Source organism: Guillardia theta (genome assembly GCF_000315625.1).
Source record: "Guillardia theta CCMP2712 unplaced genomic scaffold GUITHscaffold_8, whole genome shotgun sequence".
Classification (NCBI taxonomy): Eukaryota; class Cryptophyceae; order Pyrenomonadales; family Geminigeraceae; genus Guillardia; species Guillardia theta.
The window spans coordinates 92,070-107,315 of NW_005434666.1; the positions used below are offsets into that span (position 1 = coordinate 92,070).

General features: G+C 52.6%; 8 protein-coding genes across 8 annotated transcripts; 4 read left to right on the plus strand and 4 right to left on the minus strand.

Moving 5' to 3' along the window:
* Positions 1 to 467: 467 nt before the first annotated feature.
* On the plus strand, positions 468 to 3,672 carry GUITHDRAFT_133523 (hypothetical protein; the record flags this gene model as incomplete). Its single annotated transcript, XM_005839354.1, has 15 exons — positions 468 to 559; positions 662 to 702; positions 749 to 842; positions 1,046 to 1,079; positions 1,130 to 1,183; positions 1,514 to 1,549; positions 1,705 to 1,773; positions 2,002 to 2,232; positions 2,285 to 2,300; positions 2,361 to 2,419; positions 2,472 to 2,528; positions 2,706 to 2,755; positions 2,874 to 2,928; positions 3,151 to 3,267; positions 3,541 to 3,672. 15 exons carry the CDS (start codon positions 468 to 470, stop codon positions 3,670 to 3,672), a joined length of 1,137 nt encoding a protein of 378 aa, XP_005839411.1.
* On the minus strand, positions 3,649 to 5,321 carry GUITHDRAFT_65153 (hypothetical protein; the record flags this gene model as incomplete). Its single annotated transcript, XM_005839355.1, has 9 exons — positions 3,649 to 3,788; positions 3,836 to 3,896; positions 4,067 to 4,106; positions 4,387 to 4,443; positions 4,493 to 4,533; positions 4,585 to 4,646; positions 4,691 to 4,739; positions 4,849 to 4,951; positions 5,188 to 5,321. The coding sequence occupies 9 exons, from the start codon at positions 5,319 to 5,321 to the stop codon at positions 3,649 to 3,651; spliced, it is 687 nt and encodes a 228-aa protein (XP_005839412.1).
* A 265-nt stretch (positions 5,322 to 5,586) lies between these two features.
* On the minus strand, positions 5,587 to 5,988 carry GUITHDRAFT_42247 (hypothetical protein; the record flags this gene model as incomplete). Its single annotated transcript, XM_005839356.1, has 1 exon — positions 5,587 to 5,988. A coding segment is annotated over one exon (402 nt), but the record flags the coding sequence as incomplete, so codon positions are not given.
* Positions 5,989 to 6,513: 525 nt separating this feature from the next.
* Positions 6,514 to 7,278, plus strand: GUITHDRAFT_150550 (hypothetical protein). Its single transcript, XM_005839357.1, has 3 exons — positions 6,514 to 6,645; positions 6,889 to 7,025; positions 7,081 to 7,278. Exons 1-3 carry the CDS (start codon positions 6,521 to 6,523, stop codon positions 7,197 to 7,199), a joined length of 381 nt encoding a protein of 126 aa, XP_005839414.1. The 5' UTR covers positions 6,514 to 6,520; the 3' UTR covers positions 7,200 to 7,278.
* Positions 7,279 to 7,661: 383 nt separating this feature from the next.
* On the minus strand, positions 7,662 to 9,140 carry GUITHDRAFT_150551 (hypothetical protein; the record flags this gene model as incomplete). The annotated part of the gene is made up of 12 exons (XM_005839358.1): positions 9,046 to 9,140; positions 8,814 to 8,845; positions 8,707 to 8,761; positions 8,585 to 8,651; positions 8,479 to 8,528; positions 8,370 to 8,429; positions 8,273 to 8,320; positions 8,149 to 8,189; positions 8,061 to 8,104; positions 7,941 to 8,016; positions 7,839 to 7,887; positions 7,662 to 7,768 (listed from the first exon to the last, which is right to left on the minus strand). Coding segments are annotated over exons 1-10 (513 nt in total), but the record flags the coding sequence as incomplete, so codon positions are not given.
* Positions 9,141 to 10,916: 1,776 nt separating this feature from the next.
* On the plus strand, positions 10,917 to 12,319 carry GUITHDRAFT_161186 (hypothetical protein; the record flags this gene model as incomplete). Its single annotated transcript, XM_005839359.1, has 2 exons — positions 10,917 to 12,014; positions 12,066 to 12,319. Exons 1-2 carry the CDS (start codon positions 11,069 to 11,071, stop codon positions 12,317 to 12,319), a joined length of 1,200 nt encoding a protein of 399 aa, XP_005839416.1. The 5' UTR covers positions 10,917 to 11,068.
* Positions 12,320 to 12,383: 64 nt separating this feature from the next.
* Positions 12,384 to 13,594, minus strand: GUITHDRAFT_150552 (lipase). The gene is made up of 2 exons (XM_005839360.1): positions 12,596 to 13,594; positions 12,384 to 12,550 (listed from the first exon to the last, which is right to left on the minus strand). Exons 1-2 carry the CDS (start codon positions 13,493 to 13,495, stop codon positions 12,431 to 12,433), a joined length of 1,020 nt encoding a protein of 339 aa, XP_005839417.1. The 5' UTR covers positions 13,496 to 13,594; the 3' UTR covers positions 12,384 to 12,430.
* A 596-nt stretch (positions 13,595 to 14,190) lies between these two features.
* On the plus strand, positions 14,191 to 15,225 carry GUITHDRAFT_150553 (hypothetical protein). The gene is made up of 3 exons (XM_005839361.1): positions 14,191 to 14,387; positions 14,446 to 14,896; positions 15,046 to 15,225. The coding sequence occupies exons 1-3, from the start codon at positions 14,293 to 14,295 to the stop codon at positions 15,169 to 15,171; spliced, it is 672 nt and encodes a 223-aa protein (XP_005839418.1). The 5' UTR covers positions 14,191 to 14,292; the 3' UTR covers positions 15,172 to 15,225.
* Positions 15,226 to 15,246: the final 21 nt, after the last annotated feature.

A 15,246-nucleotide genomic window follows, 5' to 3' on the forward strand; every position in this document is an offset into this window, starting at 1 on the left:
AGATTGTCAAACTCAAGGGTACCGGTGATTTTGCACTCAAAGGTACCGGTGCAAATGCCATCCATTGTGGTGCCCCCGTCCCCTGGGTGGCAGGGTTGACTCAAACATGGCCGAATGCAGCAAGAGGGTGAAGAAGACAAGACAAGACAAGACAAGACAAGACAAGACAAGACAACTGACATGGAAGCAATGACAACTGATCAGATGATATACTGCTCTACAGGACATGTTTTCCAAAACGTTGAGTCGAGATGACGATAGTGGAATACATCCAGTCTGTGAAACTGTTGAGATAACCAGAATGAGCTGCAAACAGTAGATGGGTGTTAGTGATCAGGTTCTGGTGGTGGATCAGTGTAAGCTAGATTGCAAGTTCTTGTTGTGTACTCCTGAAAAACATTGAAAATGCTGCATGGTATGAAGCAGAACCCTGACCATGACTGTCTGACAGAAGCGAGGAAACAATCATGGAAGAGAAGATAGCCGAACACATCGAGAAATTGAAGAAACACTTTCAATACCTTGCGTATAGTGGAACAAAGAAGATCAAACGCTACAGGTGACCACCATTCGGCTCACATTTCGTATTATCAACACACTTGATTCGTCGCTCTCTCCTTCTTCTCCCCTCCCCTGCCTCTGACTTGTTCCTTCCACATAGACGAGCTGTTGGTTGGTATCTTCACCCGAAGGAAGGCTCAGGTCTACAGCGCCAGCATAGGAAGCGATGATCATGAAAATGTGGCAGGATGGCGGGACAAAGCGCTGTACAGGTGGAACATGGCAGAGCTAGTGGACTTCTTCCGATCGGAGATCCGAGTATCATCAACAGTGATCCACAGGTCAACGACATGAAGAAGAAGGAGGCGAACAGTAGCAGCAGCAGCAGCAGCAGCGGGCAGAAAAGGCGGAGGAGCAGGAGCAGGAGCGGAAGCAGGAGCAGGAGCAGGAGCAAGGCAGATGCAGGAGTAGCAGCGGCAGCAGCAGCAGCAGCAGCAGCAGCAGCAGCAGCAGAAGGAGTGCTGCTGACGCTTGGTGGCCCCAGGTTGGAGGAGTCGGAGATCGATGGGAGCATCATGGTTCTGAGATGACCTGCTGCGGGCCGAGACCGTGACTGGAGATCATGCAGGAGATGACGTTGAACTCTGACGATGGGGATGAGGCGCTCCAGAGGGCGCTCAAGGTCGAACCCCCTCCCCCACTCTTCTCTCCCCCACTCTTTCCTCCCTCTCCCTCCCTCTCTCCCTCCCTCCCTTCATTCATCTCCCTCCCTCCCTCCCTCCCTCCCTCCCTCCCTCCCTCCCTCCCTCCCTCCCTCCCTCCCTCCCTCCCTCCCTCCCTCCCTTCATCCATCCATCGATCCATGCGAATTTCCTTTCTTCTCTCTTCTGTTCCTCTCTCCTCCTCTCTCCCCATTCAATCACACTCATCTCCCTGCTTTACCTATTCTATTTCCTTCAATCGCTCAAATACTCATCTCTTTATTGTTCTTATGATTGAAATTGCTGTGCAGGTTGATGCGCTAGTTGTGAGAAAAATTCGTCGAAAGGTGATAAGAATTGCCTCCCTCCTCCCTCCTCGCTCCTCCCTCTTCCCTCCTCCCTCCTCCCTCCTCCCTCTTCCCTCCTCCCTCCTCCCTCCTCCATGCTCATTCTCTGCCTGTGTTCCAATTTGTCCTGTCCTCATCTCCATTCCTCCTCGCAGCTGGACGAGATGGGCAAGGATCATGGACTCGAGCGACACAAAGACGAGCTGCGATATTTCTTTGATAAGGTCAAGACGAGCGTCTGACTTGCTCGACTGAGCTATCGCACAGATTGTTGTTGACAAGCAGGGAGGTACTCTGATCAAGTGCGAAGGGAAACTGCTAGAAGGGCTGGGTCAGAGCTCAGCAATTGTCTCAACTTGCTAGGTTTGACCGATGCGAGCAGGGGTTACAAGAGTAACGGAACTTCCTTTCCTCATTGACGAGCCTGGGTTCTTCGATTCATTGTAATGCAGGCGATGTTTGATTCGATTCCTGCGCCTCCTGTTGTCTCGCCGCTGCTGATGCTGAATGTTCGTGTTGCTTTTGCCTCTCATCGACGTGTGGCTTTCAAGTCGACTTGTCTCCTGCCGTTTCCTCCTTTCCTCTCTCTCCTGGCCCAATATCCTCACTCTCCCTTCCCCCTCAGAGGTCTCGACTTCACCGAGGAGGCGCGCCTCAAAGCGCAGATCCGATCAGTAGCCAAGGTGAGGAGGAGTTTGCTTCCTGAACCACTACTTCTCTGACGATCATGAGCAGGGAGTAGAGCGAGAAGGTGCGAGCATCGCACATCAAACGCTCTCTTTCATATTGTGCATGTTGAAGTCTCCGGCAGGGAAGCTCCTGCCACGGCATCTTAACCAGGGGATACCCAAGATCCGGCAGAAGAGAGAGGTCGGAGGAGGAAGAGCAAGGTTCAACCATGTGAACCTACGAACCCTGCCAGGTGGTGGAGAAAAAGAAGCTCAACTCTGCTATCAGAGCTGTCACTGAAGAGCTGGAGGTATGGCCATGGCAATGATGACTGTGGGAGGGGAGAGGGGCGGGAGGAGGAAACTTTTGTCTGGGATCCAACGAGGAAGAGGAGCAGGGAAGGGCTGAGAGGCATGTGCAAGGAGGGGACGGGAGCTTGCAAGGGGGATAGAAACGTTTGAGGTGAGTTGAAGCGCGTTTGACGCAGGAGAGCGAGGAGTTCTTCGAGGAGTCGGCGAAGGACGCGCTAGAGGCCGGGTATGTGGCAGGGGGAAGGGAGGATAGTGAGCTTGTCCATGACTTGATCGGAGAGGAGCTGAGTTCTGATCTCCCTTGCAACATCAATTCTACTTCTGATGCCTCCCCTTTGCCCCAGCGGGATTTTCACCCCGGAGCACAAGGTCTCCAAGGATCGGAAGTCCAAGGGAAAGGTGGGCAAATATCTCCACCTTTGGCTCCTGCTCCTCCTGCTGCTGCTCCTGCTCCTGCTCCTGCTCCTGCTCCTGCTCCTAAAATCCTCCTGTTCTTCCTCCTCCTCCTCCTCCTCCTCCTCTACCCAACCCTTTTTCATCTTCGCCGTCTTCCCCCTCTTCTTCACTTTGTCTGTCTTCCTTCCCTTCCTGCGCTACTTTTCCTGCTCATGGCGTCTGCAGAGCCTTAAGGTTGAGAAACCGAAGCCAGACAAGACCAACATCGCTGTTCTCAACCCCAAGTACAAGTCGGTCGGCATGTGGGAGGCAGTTGGGGCGACCAGGGGTGTACGAAAGAAGGTTATTGCCCCCTCCGCCTCCTCCTCCCGCCCTCCCTCCCTCCCCCCCCTTCCCTTCCATCATTTCCATCATCGTCGCCGCGATGAGGAGCACCAGCAGCAGCACAACTTCTACTGCGATCACCAACATTATCCCACCTGAGCATGTCTGCACTGATTCAAACTCAAACGCACTGATGCAGAAGTGTGTCGATTCTCGACCTCTCCCTACATGTTTCCACAGCTACTTCGAGCTTCTTGTCTGTGTCTGCTGCTCACTGTTTGCGTGTTCTAGTTGGCTCAGACCAAGCAGCTGCGGGACGAGAAGGAGGAGGAGGAGCGTGATGAGGGAGGGGAAGGAGACTTGTTCCAAGAGTCGAGCCAGCCAGGGAGAAGAACGGCTTCATCCGCTGTACCTGTGCCGTAGAGACTCCGGAGGCTCCTCCTCCATGATACTCGGGTTGGCTTGTAAATATTCTTTGATGGTTGTCTTCCTGTCCCACAGGAACGTGTTCACCAGGAAATCCTCTTTCACCTCCTCCCCTGCCCTCCAAATGTCACCATCACACCAGAATTTAACTCGCTCCTACCGGCCTTAGAGCAGGCGAGCACGCAGTGCCGTAAGTATACCCGACAAGGCAGGATCTCACCCTGTTGTATCCGTCAACCCTTCTACTCCGAAGCTATCCTTCCTTGCCCCTTCCCCGTGCCCCCCTCCTCATGCACAGCATCTTTCCTTCTCATCCTTCTCATCCTTGTCCTGCTCCTCCTCTCCATCCTCCCCTCCTTGTCATTTGCTGCTCCATCCCTTCCTCGCTGACCTGCCAGTTCCAGATAGTGGAGAGTCCGTAGCTGCCGTACCTGAAGGCAAAATGAGTATGCCGTCCCCTTCCCTCTGATCCCTCCACCTTTCTACCCTTCTCTTCTCCTCGCTCTCCCCATCTCCTCTGGTCCCCTTCTCTTCCCCTCTCGTCCCCTTTCCTCCTCTACTCACTCCTCGCAAACTCTCACCTCCCACGTAGCCTAACTCCCTCTCTTCTTTCCTCTCCTCCCAGGAGCTTCCCTTCCTCGATCTTGACTTGATACAACCAATCTTGCTATACGCTTCATCCATTCCCTGTCCTCTAAATCATCTCCACACCTTTCTTCAAAGTTCTTCCTCCCATGCTTAGCAATGTATTCATCGTCTGTTCCTGCGCTGCGTTGTGCTCATCTCACATCATAGCAGCTGCCAGGAAGCAACAAACCAGCACAGAAGCCCTTCCTGCACCTTCGACCCGTCGAGCTCCTGCCGCCCTCTGTCAGCTTCAACTCCCTCCCTACACATCCGCATGCCAACCTCAATCGGAGCCAGCGCAATGAAGAACTCCTCCTCCCGCTCGTGGTATGCTTGCAGCTCCTCTGCCCGGTCGCCGTCACTCCCCGCCGTCTCCTCATGCTCTCACCTGACGGGATGTCGAACGCGGCGACAAGAAAGTTGCCATCGGGACAGGGCTAGAGTACACAAGAGCTCGTCACATTATGAACATCATATTCACCTCCACGTGCACAACAACATCTTCATCGTTGCGAGGGAGATTTCTCGCCACGTTCTTCCTCTCACCTCAACAGAGAGGCTTGCAAATTCACGTGTGTCTTTTCGTGCAATGTTCCTCTGAAAGAAAATGCTTGCCGGATGCCGCATAACCCTCTTGTATCCTCGCAGACTGGGAACACGTTAGAACTATCGTCTCTATCTCCGTGTCTATCTCCATCTCTATCTCCATCATCCTACCCTCTTCCTCCCTTCTTGTTCCCCTTCGTCATCATTACTTTCTCATCACAATCGAAACTACCACCACAATAACACAATGACAATGACAATGACAATCACAATCACAATCACAATCACAATCACAATCACAATCATTGATACACCCATCATCCTCCTCGTCTCGATCACCGCGCTAATCTGAAATTCTGGAGGTTAGGGAAGGAGGAGCGAGCCGACGCCTCGCTGAGCAGCGACCCGAACCCGATGATGGGCTGACGTGCCGCATCCTTGGAGAGCGTCAAACAAAAGTACGAGACGAACATCAGGGGATGATATGGGGAGCAGAGCAACAGGAGAAGGGAGGAAGCAGGAGGAACGAAGGAGACGAGCGCGTGATAGCTGGTAAAAGTTTCTCACTGGCTTCTCCAATCCATGGATAAGAAAATCAGTGATCTTTTCTTGCAGGAGCAACCGATTCTGCATACCCACCATGTAGCCCCTCCTTGCCTCCTCCTCACGTTCCTTCCCCAGTTTGCTCGCAAACATGTCGAGAAGTTTCATGAAACACTCTTCTCCCGTTCCAAACAGAAACTCGGGGTGACCTTGCAAGGTGAGAATATGATCCCCTATCCTCATCCCTTCACACCCGCACCACTCGCTCTTCCCCATCGACAGAGCTCCAGGAGGCATCTCACTGACGAAGTCACCGTGAGAGAACAGCAGCCCAAGTTTGTTGTTATCCATCTTCAACGTCTTCCTTCCTTCAGCGCTCAGATCAAACTCTCTCAACCCGAAGTAGAGGCCATTCCGATGCGCTTCTACCTTACCCCCGAGGGCCACGGCAACAATCTGGTGCCCAAAACAAATCCCGAGTATCTTCTTCTTCATCTGATGGAGAGCTCTGATGTACTGGCACAGATTTTCGATCCATGCTTCCCTGTCGTATGCTGAGCTGAGACTCCCTGAGATGATGAAGGCGTCGAAGTTCTCTGCCGGAGGAAGAACCAGTTCTCGCACTGCAAACTCCTCGATCGAGAATGGATCTCTGCTCTCCTCCCCCTGCTTTCCCTTGTCCCCTGCTAGCGTATGAGCAGAGAGGAGGAGAGGAACAATCATCCTTCCCACGTGCTCGCCGTAGGCGCCATCGTCACACCGCAGGACCGCAGTCCGAAGCACCATGTTGACGCACAAGGGGACGCAAAGGAGGAGAGGAAAAAAAAGGTAAGAAAAATGCTAAGGACCGGTCCATGAACATGGAAAGGAGGGATGGGGTAGGGGTGGGTCAAATCTTGTAAAACTAAACAAAATTGTCGAGGTGTAAAGGACACGCTAGAAGAGGGGATGAAGGGGGTGATATAAGGAGCAGGGTATCTGCATAGCGAGGGGGGGGTGGGGTAGGTATGAACATACCCAAGTCAAAGTGGTGGGTACTAGTTAGACTCAGCTAGGGGTGGTATCTATATGAGGAGGGACTTGAGGGAGGTAGAGGACATCGACTTGGGGTGGGGTGGTACCACGTGCTATGGTTTCGGTGCTTGATGAGCTCAGGGCGACGCTGGAGGCGATGAAGGCGCGAGGAGGAGCGGCAGGGGAACGAGTGCCAGCATCCACACAGAAGGCTGCAGAAGAGCTCCTCTCTTGCCTCAGGTATGCCCTTGCATGCCCTCTGGTTGCAAACAGTCTGCTCCTGTGAAGGGGAGCAGCGTCCTCTTGACTGTAAGCGTGAAGGTTGGCACCTTGTGGACTTTGTCCCAGTTCTTCGTTCATGTTTATGTGTCCTCGTCTTTGTTCGCGTGGGTGTTCTGTGCAATGATTCAGCGATGTGATGATCAGCATTGTTTTCATCCGCCATTTGCATGTGTTTGTGTATTGCCTGATTGTTTTGCCAAGGCGAGATGCAGGGCTGGTTCAGTCCCAGTCTTCAGGGCCAGCTATTCACTATGGCATGAACTATGTTGATGGTGGAAATTCAAGCACCCGAGCGCACAACAGCACGGGCATCCTTCCATACAATGATGGGGGAGCAGGTTGTGCGAGAGGCCTGACGGTTCACTTTTGACTGGTCGCTGATTTGTGTTGCAGCGGCACATTACGCCAAGTTGAGAGCGGGAGGGTCCGGTCAGCATGCAGTTTCCGCACCGAATGCTATGAGGGGGACAGAGGTCTACATGAAAGGAAGCAGCTGGTCCCAGCATTATTGAGGTTGTACGCTGGTCGCATGGGTTCAAGAGCGAATCTCGTTTTTAAACTTGTTTTTCTATTAGAGCACTTCACAGCAAACAATATGTATCTTCTAGTGTTCATCGGACAACACTGATGCGACAGTGCCATCGTTGTAGACTTTGCGCTTTCCTGCAAGAGTGTCAAGTCAAGTTGATAACGATCATCTGAACAGGTTCACCCTGGTTGAAGAGTCCAGAGTCTGGTCTCATAGCAGCGACCTTGTCATCAACAAAGTCGTTCGAGACGTAACTGTCGCTCAACCCTGCAACATCATGGTGGTGTTAAGAGGAGATAACCTCGGGTATATCCTTACCGAGGTCATGCATGATGGTTCCGAAGAAACTCTGAGGCTTCTGTACAACATACACAGGGGAGAGGGGCCGCTCTGCCAAGAGCATGAGTGCAAGCTTCGAAGGCTAGCAATGACGCTGAAACCTGTCTTGTGGCGCATGAAGTTGTACTTGTGTCTCGGATGCAAGAGGTCGTGGATGGAATCGTCGAAGGAAGAGATGTGCTTGCAGGCATAAAAATTTCCCTCCCCACAAGCCTGTCATGACACAACGCTTCACACATGTGCCTATCTCGCACCGCTACACAATCATGGCAGCCTAACGCACCTTCAGCCACGCAGAGTTCCGTGGATTAGTCAGGGATCCCTTCTTCCAGCTTACGTCGATGTCAGACGATAGAAGAATCAACATAATGAAGATCAATCTTACGCTGGAGTATCCCACTCGTTCTTGGTAGATTTTGACGTCTTGTAGTTCTTGAGTTGCGCAGGTACAAGATTTTTCCCTGATTACATGTGAGCTGCGGCAGAGTGGCAGGAGGGTCATCACCATAGTACGACAGTGGCTCAGGCACCCGAGCTTGCGATTGAAATCTTCCGCTAGTTTCACACACAAGCAACAAGAAGAATTCGCAGACCTCGGAGAAACTCGTCTTGTCCGCTTGAAGTCCTTGTTGACCTGCCCCATCATGTTCAGGGATCAATCCAGCAATCGGGTCGTCCGCATGAGCAGACGCAGGCCCGTCCTGCTGATAAGTTTACCTTAGCTCGAAGGTTTGAAGCCGAGCGAGGGTGCCTGGCCGAAAATCCCTGCTACAACGATCACCCGGCAGACGAGACGAAGCGAGTTCGAGCTTTCCTTAGGGTTGCTATCGTCGATTCCTTGCAGAGCGTGCATAGCTGCTGGATTGGCAGCAAGCTGTTCGCAGATTGAGTATCTCTCTGCGGAGTAGCTGGACAACGAGTACCTCGTTACATGCGTCGTTGTTTCCATGAGAGCATTCCTCCACCAAGTTTGCTGGGAGCAGACAAAGTTCAGATCAGGACGAGCATTCCCACAGAAAGACCCCTAACCTGTTCCTGCGAGTGCGCCGGACTGCCAATTCGCTAAAGATTGTATTCTGCCTTTCTTCGCGAGCTCCTGTGATGACAAGCAGTCACTATTTGCTCTTCGTCTCCAGGTATATTTTGCTGACATAGGGTTGACTCCTGTCCTCCGCAGCTTGCTTGAGATAATATTGAGGAGATCGACTACGACTTTTGCGTCAGGCGAAAACGTTGCAATCCGATGAAATGCTCTCACATGTTTGTCCTTTCTAACAACTCGACCCTCTCCTGCATGGCGGAATCAGTTAGTTAGAAAATCAGTAAGATCTAACGAAGAAAACAGCAAAGGAAAGTGTGATCACGGCAAAGAGACCATCAATACAACATGACCGACTGCGACGGGAGCAAAGGATCGCCATTGGGACAGTAGGCCAGCACAACAGCATCATGTGCGACAGGCCATGCTCTACCACTTGACGGTCACTGACCTTGCTGCCATTCTTCACCAACATCACAGCAATCGTTGCGATGGCTCCCACCACCGCGACCACCGCCGTCGACCTTGCCATGGTGAAGAGCCGCCGGCTAGTGAGCGGGCCTGCGCCGACAGCCCGGTCACGGCTATCCTTCGTTTTACAAGTTCCGGGCCGAGTCCGGCCCGGGCCCGGCCGCGCCGGGGGCCCTGGCCGGCCCGGGGAGCTCGGAACCCAGTTCGATAGGCCCGGTGACCGTACACTGCTGCCGCAGTGCGCCGCCGGGCCCCGGTGCCGCCGCGATCCGATGATCGGCGATGCAGGCGCGAGTCCGAGCAAGGTCCGGTCCAGTATTCCATGTCCCGGCAACGAGGAACCATGTCGGTCAGTGCAAGACAGAACAATCGTTGAGATAGAAAAACAACAATTGTTTGTGAAGCTCTCAAGAAAACACTGTGCCACCTCAACAGCCACAATGTGTGCCAGTCCGAGGCTTGGCTTTCACAGAGTCCGACTGAACGGTTACTGAGTTGACTGACCGTACGGACTCTGACCGATCGAGTCGGACCCGGCACAGTGACACGGCGCCGGCGGGTACGGCGGCCGCGGGCGTACAGTGTACTGAGCCTGAGCCCGCGGCCGGCCCCGAGCCTCAGGCTCCTGGGCCTAGGCGGCGAGTCACTGTCAATGGGCCCGGCAGTGCGGCTGGCTTCAGGTAAAGGCTGGCAAAGTTAACGCTTAAACTTGACGCGGCGCCCGGCCGCGACAACTCAGTGCACGGACTGTCCGACTGGGCTGGCCGTGGCAAGTGACTCGCTGCTGTTGAAGAAGAGACTGAAGTTGCCGCTGTCCGTGCAGTGGGTTACACAGGCTCGGACCGTTAAAAGGCTTTCAGGCCGTCCGAACCGATGCGATTGTTCCCGCCGAGGCTCCTGTAAGCTCTTGAAGAGTTAAAACTTTTGTGGACATGTGTACCCGCAGATATGACCTCGATTCACTGACCCAATTTTATTAGCAGTTTTAGCCGGGTCTCGAGTGCGAGTTACAGAGATTTTATTAGTTTTAGCGGAGATCGGTGCAAATACTCCCTGTAATGGTGACTGGGCACATGAGCTCTAGTACCCCACCGAAACAACAAATAAAACCAGTACCCCCTGTCCTTGCGCCGTTCCGACGAGACAGCGACGTCCTGTAAGGTGCATATTTGTGTCAGCTGCTGACAGAAACACAGTCAGCATGTAATAAAATAAGGGTACGCTTACAGGTATGCATAGTAAATTACAATGTTTCAAATCTGATCCGGATCCAGCCTCCGATTGATGACGGAGTCCGAGTGTAAAGCTTGAAATCTGGTCACGATTTGACTGCTTTATCACGCCTCTAACCTCTTCTAGCAACTCCTGAAAGCACCCACCCCCTTCAACTCTGCAACCTCTTGCAACCCTTGGTTGTCCTGTCTGGTTGTGGCGTATTCATAGACAACTTACCTGAAGGAATTCAACCCTTCAACCCCCCTCATTCACTCCTTCCTGCGCATTCGGAGGACCCACCCTCAATTTTCTTTCAACTGCCTGTAAGCTGTGCTCGCTGACAGAGACAACTAAGTCAATCTCCAGATATGTCCAAAACTTGACCGACCCTTACACCAGATACACACCTCTCCCCCGTGCAGTCCTGTAAGGGATTCCTTAAAGATTATGAAAAGGTGCTATTTCAGAACTGATTCCGTTCGCCTGAACATTACTACTGCTGAAATGCTGTAAGGCAAGGGAGTGACCTCTTGAACGGATTATAAAAATATCGTAGGTACGTTTTAAAGAGCCGACGATTCAGATACACATCCCTCGACGGGTGAATATAGGAATTGCCCTCCCGGGCGCTGCTCCACCTCTGACACCTTCGTCCTCGTATCGTCTTCCTCCCTACTCCTCCACTCCTCAGCGCTGCTCTCCTCGCAGCCTAGATCTGCAGTTATATCTTCTCGCAGACGCATACCTCTATCAATCCTCCTTGCAAGTGACAGGCTATCCGATCTCACATGCAAGTAGTGCAGATGAATCCGTTCCAACAGCAACAACCTTGGTTCTTTCAGAACCCGGCGCAATCAACACAGCTTGCAATGCCGACCTCCACGCCAAACAAGCCGGCTACGGAGCCCCTGGCCTTGTCTCAAAACTTCGTGCCGGCTTCTGGATCCAAGACTTTGTATCCTTTCTCCACAGCAACCAAGCCCACGCTCTCGTTTCCAATGCCCACGGTCCAGCAATCCGGAGACCTCTGGCAATCAACACTAGTTGCCTCGCCTACAGCAAGCACACAACCCATGCATACGGTCAACCTCGTCGGATGGAACAACGCGCCATCATATCATCAAGTAAATGCTCCGATGCTCAACAGGAGCCAAGCTCTCCTTGGAATCAACCAGCAACATCAGACTTCAAATGGTCCGATGCAGCAATCTATCCAAGTGCAACCCAACAACCAGCTTTTAATTGCTCAAATGCTCGCTCTCATCAAGCAGTCTGGTCAGCACGGCAAGTTGTTTGAGCCACAAGCAAAGGGGCAGATGCAAGAACTTGCGTCTCTCTCAGCAGCTCCTGCTGCTCAGCCTTGCCAATCCCAGCCCCTCGCTGCACATCGAGACTCAGACAGCCAGGCTTCGTCCACATCCAGCTCGCCAACGCAGGATCCCTCCAGGACTTCATCGGGGGGAGAGTCCAAGATGGCACGGGCGAGGGAGAAGCAAGGGGGCAAGTGGCAGAAGGCTGCGGCGCACCACGGAAAGTCATCCGGACTCTCGTCCACAGGGCAGGGCAACCAGGTCATCGCTTTCAAGCATTTCCTCCAGGAGGAGCAGAGGAAGGGTGTGGTGACGATCGACGCGGTTGGCCAGCCCTCGGGGATCGACTCGGGCAAGGAGCTTGTGAACCCCCTGGGGCTGAAGAAGTGGCAAGTTAACGACGTGGATCAGTGGTGGGAAGATGGTGAGTCGCTCGTTTCCTTCATGTGCTCACGATGCTGACGATTTCTCGCAGTGAAGAGATGGTTCGAGGACGATCCCGAGAGATTCTGCTTCCGCGCCTTCTTCATGATGCTTCGCCGCTTCGGCTTCAAGCCCTTCAACAAGGCTCCTGCTCCCGCCAGCTCCGGTCTCGACTACGGACTCAAGAACAAGCTTGCTCGCACGCACGGATATGAGTACGACACGGAGGTTTTCGAACGGTATTGCCAGAGCAGGAAGGCCATCGCCAGGTACTGCCCGATGTCAAAGAAAGAGAAGGAGACATGAATAGTTGTTGTACATACCGATATTTAACAAATGTAGCATAGTGAATGAATATGACTTCTGCTGTGAAATTCGGCTGTTTGTATATTGACACACTCTACAAAAAGTCAACTCTCATGTGCTCCGAGAATCGGACGCGCTATCATTAGGACGCTTCTTTGCCACATGTCGAATTCCGTCGCAATGGATTGGAAACCCAAGATACCAAAGGTGCGCCTCAATGCTTCGGTCCCACTGCAACGAGCAATGAGTGGGAGGAGAGGAACAGGAGCTGAGTACCTGAGGCAGAGAGTTGGAACACTTGGGATCTTCCCCGGTCTGGTCGCAGATGACAAAGTCATCGTCCTTGCTTCCTGTCTGCCAGATCTCCGTGGGATGGTGATGGAAGTCCGTCAGGAGGAAGACGCCCTTCCCCTGTGGCGGAAGGTGAGGAACAACGTCGTCCTGGTGGACTATCCTGCTCGTCCTCGGAACCCTCTCAGCGAAGAAATCCGCAAAAAACTTGTTCCCCACGCGCGGCTCCCCGAAGCTGTACAGCCCGATGTCCGTGCGGTTGAAGAGCATGGAGAGCTCCAACGAGCACAGAGCGGCAAGAGCAGCACCAAGGGAGTGACCCGTCACCATCATAGCAGAGTCGGGATGGTCTTTCAGAACCGCAGTCGTCGCGTTGAAGACATTCATCTTGACGGACTGCCAGTCTTGGAAGAAGCCCGAGTGAACCCTGCAGTGATGATGCCTCTGCCTTCCATCGTCCGCTGAGTCGCAAGCTGAAAACTTTGTGTCCACCTTGTAGTATTCCAGGTCTTGCACCCAGTTGATGAGGTAGTCCGTCCCTCGGAAAGACACGACTGCCGTGTTCAAGGGTTCATAGTATCCAACAAACACTCCAACATGCCTCGAGACAAGCTTCTCCGCATTGACAAAGTAGGTTTGGAAACCCCGCATGTCCTGGCATATCTTACAGCTCCAATCCTCAATCATGCCATCTTCGCAGTATGCTATCCGCGAGAAATTGAGGTAAACCTCCGCATCATCACGGTCGAATCCTCCGAATCCCGTTGGGCGCTCTGCTCCCCTTTCCCCATGTGCAGAAGAGTGTTTCAGCGGTATCCCACCACAGCTGGTCAACAGGACCAAAAGCAATAAGCCGGTCTCCGACAAACAGCGTCGAACCACCATCGATACAATACAAGTGCCAGATCACATATCACGGGTGAGTCTTGGTTGGTGCAGACCACGAGTCTGCATCCGCGTGGTGGTCTGCTACCTGTCCGCCTGGTGCCAAGAGATCAGTAAACAGAACGACGGCTTTTGTTGTTGAGTGAGAGTTGATCTTGTTATCTAATAATTCCCATGGTTCTTTCTTAACCTTTCAAGCCTGTGCAAACTAGCTCTGCCACATGTTTCCAACCTCAATTTCTCTTCCCTTCAGTCAAGTCCTCTACTTGCACTCAACGTTTGAAGCAGGTTGTCTATGCATCTCGTTTTCCATTCTCTTGTGTTCTTGGTGTATCCTTCTCCTGCTCCTCCTCTCTGTCTTCTCCTTTTGCTCTCGAACCGCCTCTTTCCTGCATGGTTTTGCTGGGTTTTGGTCTGCAACAGGGGGTAGGCCTGTGACATGGTCTGTTTGAACCCCTAGTTTAGAGCACTAAAAATAGAGAAATTATTGGGTGGGTACTTTCTTCTAGGATTTCTTTCAGGGGTAGGAGGTATAGGGCTAGGGGTGAAAGTAATGGAAGAAGTGGGGGTGGGCTACAAATTTTGTAGGGGTACTTTTAACGGGGAAAGAGGGGGTGTATCTGTGACGCAACAAAATGTTGAGGGGGGCTCGTCAGTTGTAACGGTTCCTCTAAATCGGGTTGCCCATGCTTTGGGGAATGTGGCCAGTAGCGCGAGGGTAGAGAGGGGAACTGAAGACGGGAAGCAGCGGATAAGGAAGTGAAGGAGGAGAAAGACTTGGAAGAACAGATCCGGACATGCAGGTCCAAAGAGAACATTCAGCAGTAGACGGGACAAGCGATTCGATGCTCCAAGACGACTTTTCGTCAATCCGGCTCAAAAACACTCCCAGGTGCGCATTGACTCGCTCAGGCTATCTGTGTATTCTAAAAGTCTTCCTCTTGCTGCAGGAGAGGATGGATGGTTTTCGCTGCAGGCTGTGCTGTAGTCTTGGCCCTTGTAGTGTTGGGAGTACAGAGCAGACCTGGCAACACCACTCTGACGTCATTGGATGCCGGCCGCCATGCCGGTCGAGCCGTACACGCAGGGGTCGAAAAAGATGTCGACTCGATTGATAAAGATGTGGACAAGACTGAGAAAGACATCAAGGGGCTGGGAGACCGCCTGATCAAGGACTTCGACTCCATGGTGCTGTTGCACCGGGGAGCTAAGAATGTGACGGGAGAAACGGAGAAGGGAGACTGGCTCATCCGGATGGGGCTGAAACAGGCGGGCAGAGCAAGTGAGCTGAAAGGGAGGCCGATGGGAACTCAAAGTCCGGAGCTCGATGCGAAATGGATCAAAACATTCCGAGATCAGGCTCGCAAACACAAGGTACCAAGCACCAATATAATCCATCAGGTATACATACTTTTTCTCCCTTATGATGTTGATATTAGATGCCGTTGGATATTTTTGTGTTTGGCTTTCTTTTCATGATACATAGTATTCTCCCCTTGATTGTGATTGTGATGATGGCGATGCTCGCGCTGCTTGACGAGTCTGAGCAGATCAAAACTGCTGAGGTGGCGTATCATCGCCTCCAAGGGAGCATGCAGAAGCTAGCGTCTGCTGTGGACCAACTTGACACGTTTGTGAAAGATGCGAAGAAGAATAGGCAGGATGGAAGACATTGAACTAATGTAAGCACGGGCTTCCTCTTGGAAAAGATTGAAAAGGAAATTGTTGCCACCCATGGGAACGGGTGAAAT

Excerpts from the sequence above, each read along its gene's own strand:
- GUITHDRAFT_150550 (XM_005839357.1), top strand. The coding sequence starts at position 6,521 with ATGGTTTCGGTGCTTGATGAGCTCAGGGCGACGCTGGAGGCGATGAAG. Across the intron at positions 6,646-6,888 it reads GAGCTCCTCTCTTGCCTCAG|GCGAGATGCAGGGCTGGTTC; the intron begins GTATGCCCTTGC and ends TGTTTTGCCAAG. Across the intron at positions 7,026-7,080 it reads ATACAATGATGGGGGAGCAG|CGGCACATTACGCCAAGTTG; the intron begins GTTGTGCGAGAG and ends TTTGTGTTGCAG.
- GUITHDRAFT_150552 (XM_005839360.1), bottom strand. The coding sequence starts at position 13,495 with ATGGTGGTTCGACGCTGTTTGTCGGAGACCGGCTTATTGCTTTTGGTC. Across the intron at positions 12,551-12,595 it reads GTTCCAACTCTCTGCCTCAG|TGGGACCGAAGCATTGAGGC; the intron begins GTACTCAGCTCC and ends TGCTCGTTGCAG.
- GUITHDRAFT_150553 (XM_005839361.1), top strand. The coding sequence starts at position 14,293 with ATGCAGGTCCAAAGAGAACATTCAGCAGTAGACGGGACAAGCGATTCG. Across the intron at positions 14,388-14,445 it reads CGGCTCAAAAACACTCCCAG|GAGAGGATGGATGGTTTTCG; the intron begins GTGCGCATTGAC and ends CTCTTGCTGCAG. Across the intron at positions 14,897-15,045 it reads GCACCAATATAATCCATCAG|ATCAAAACTGCTGAGGTGGC; the intron begins GTATACATACTT and ends GAGTCTGAGCAG.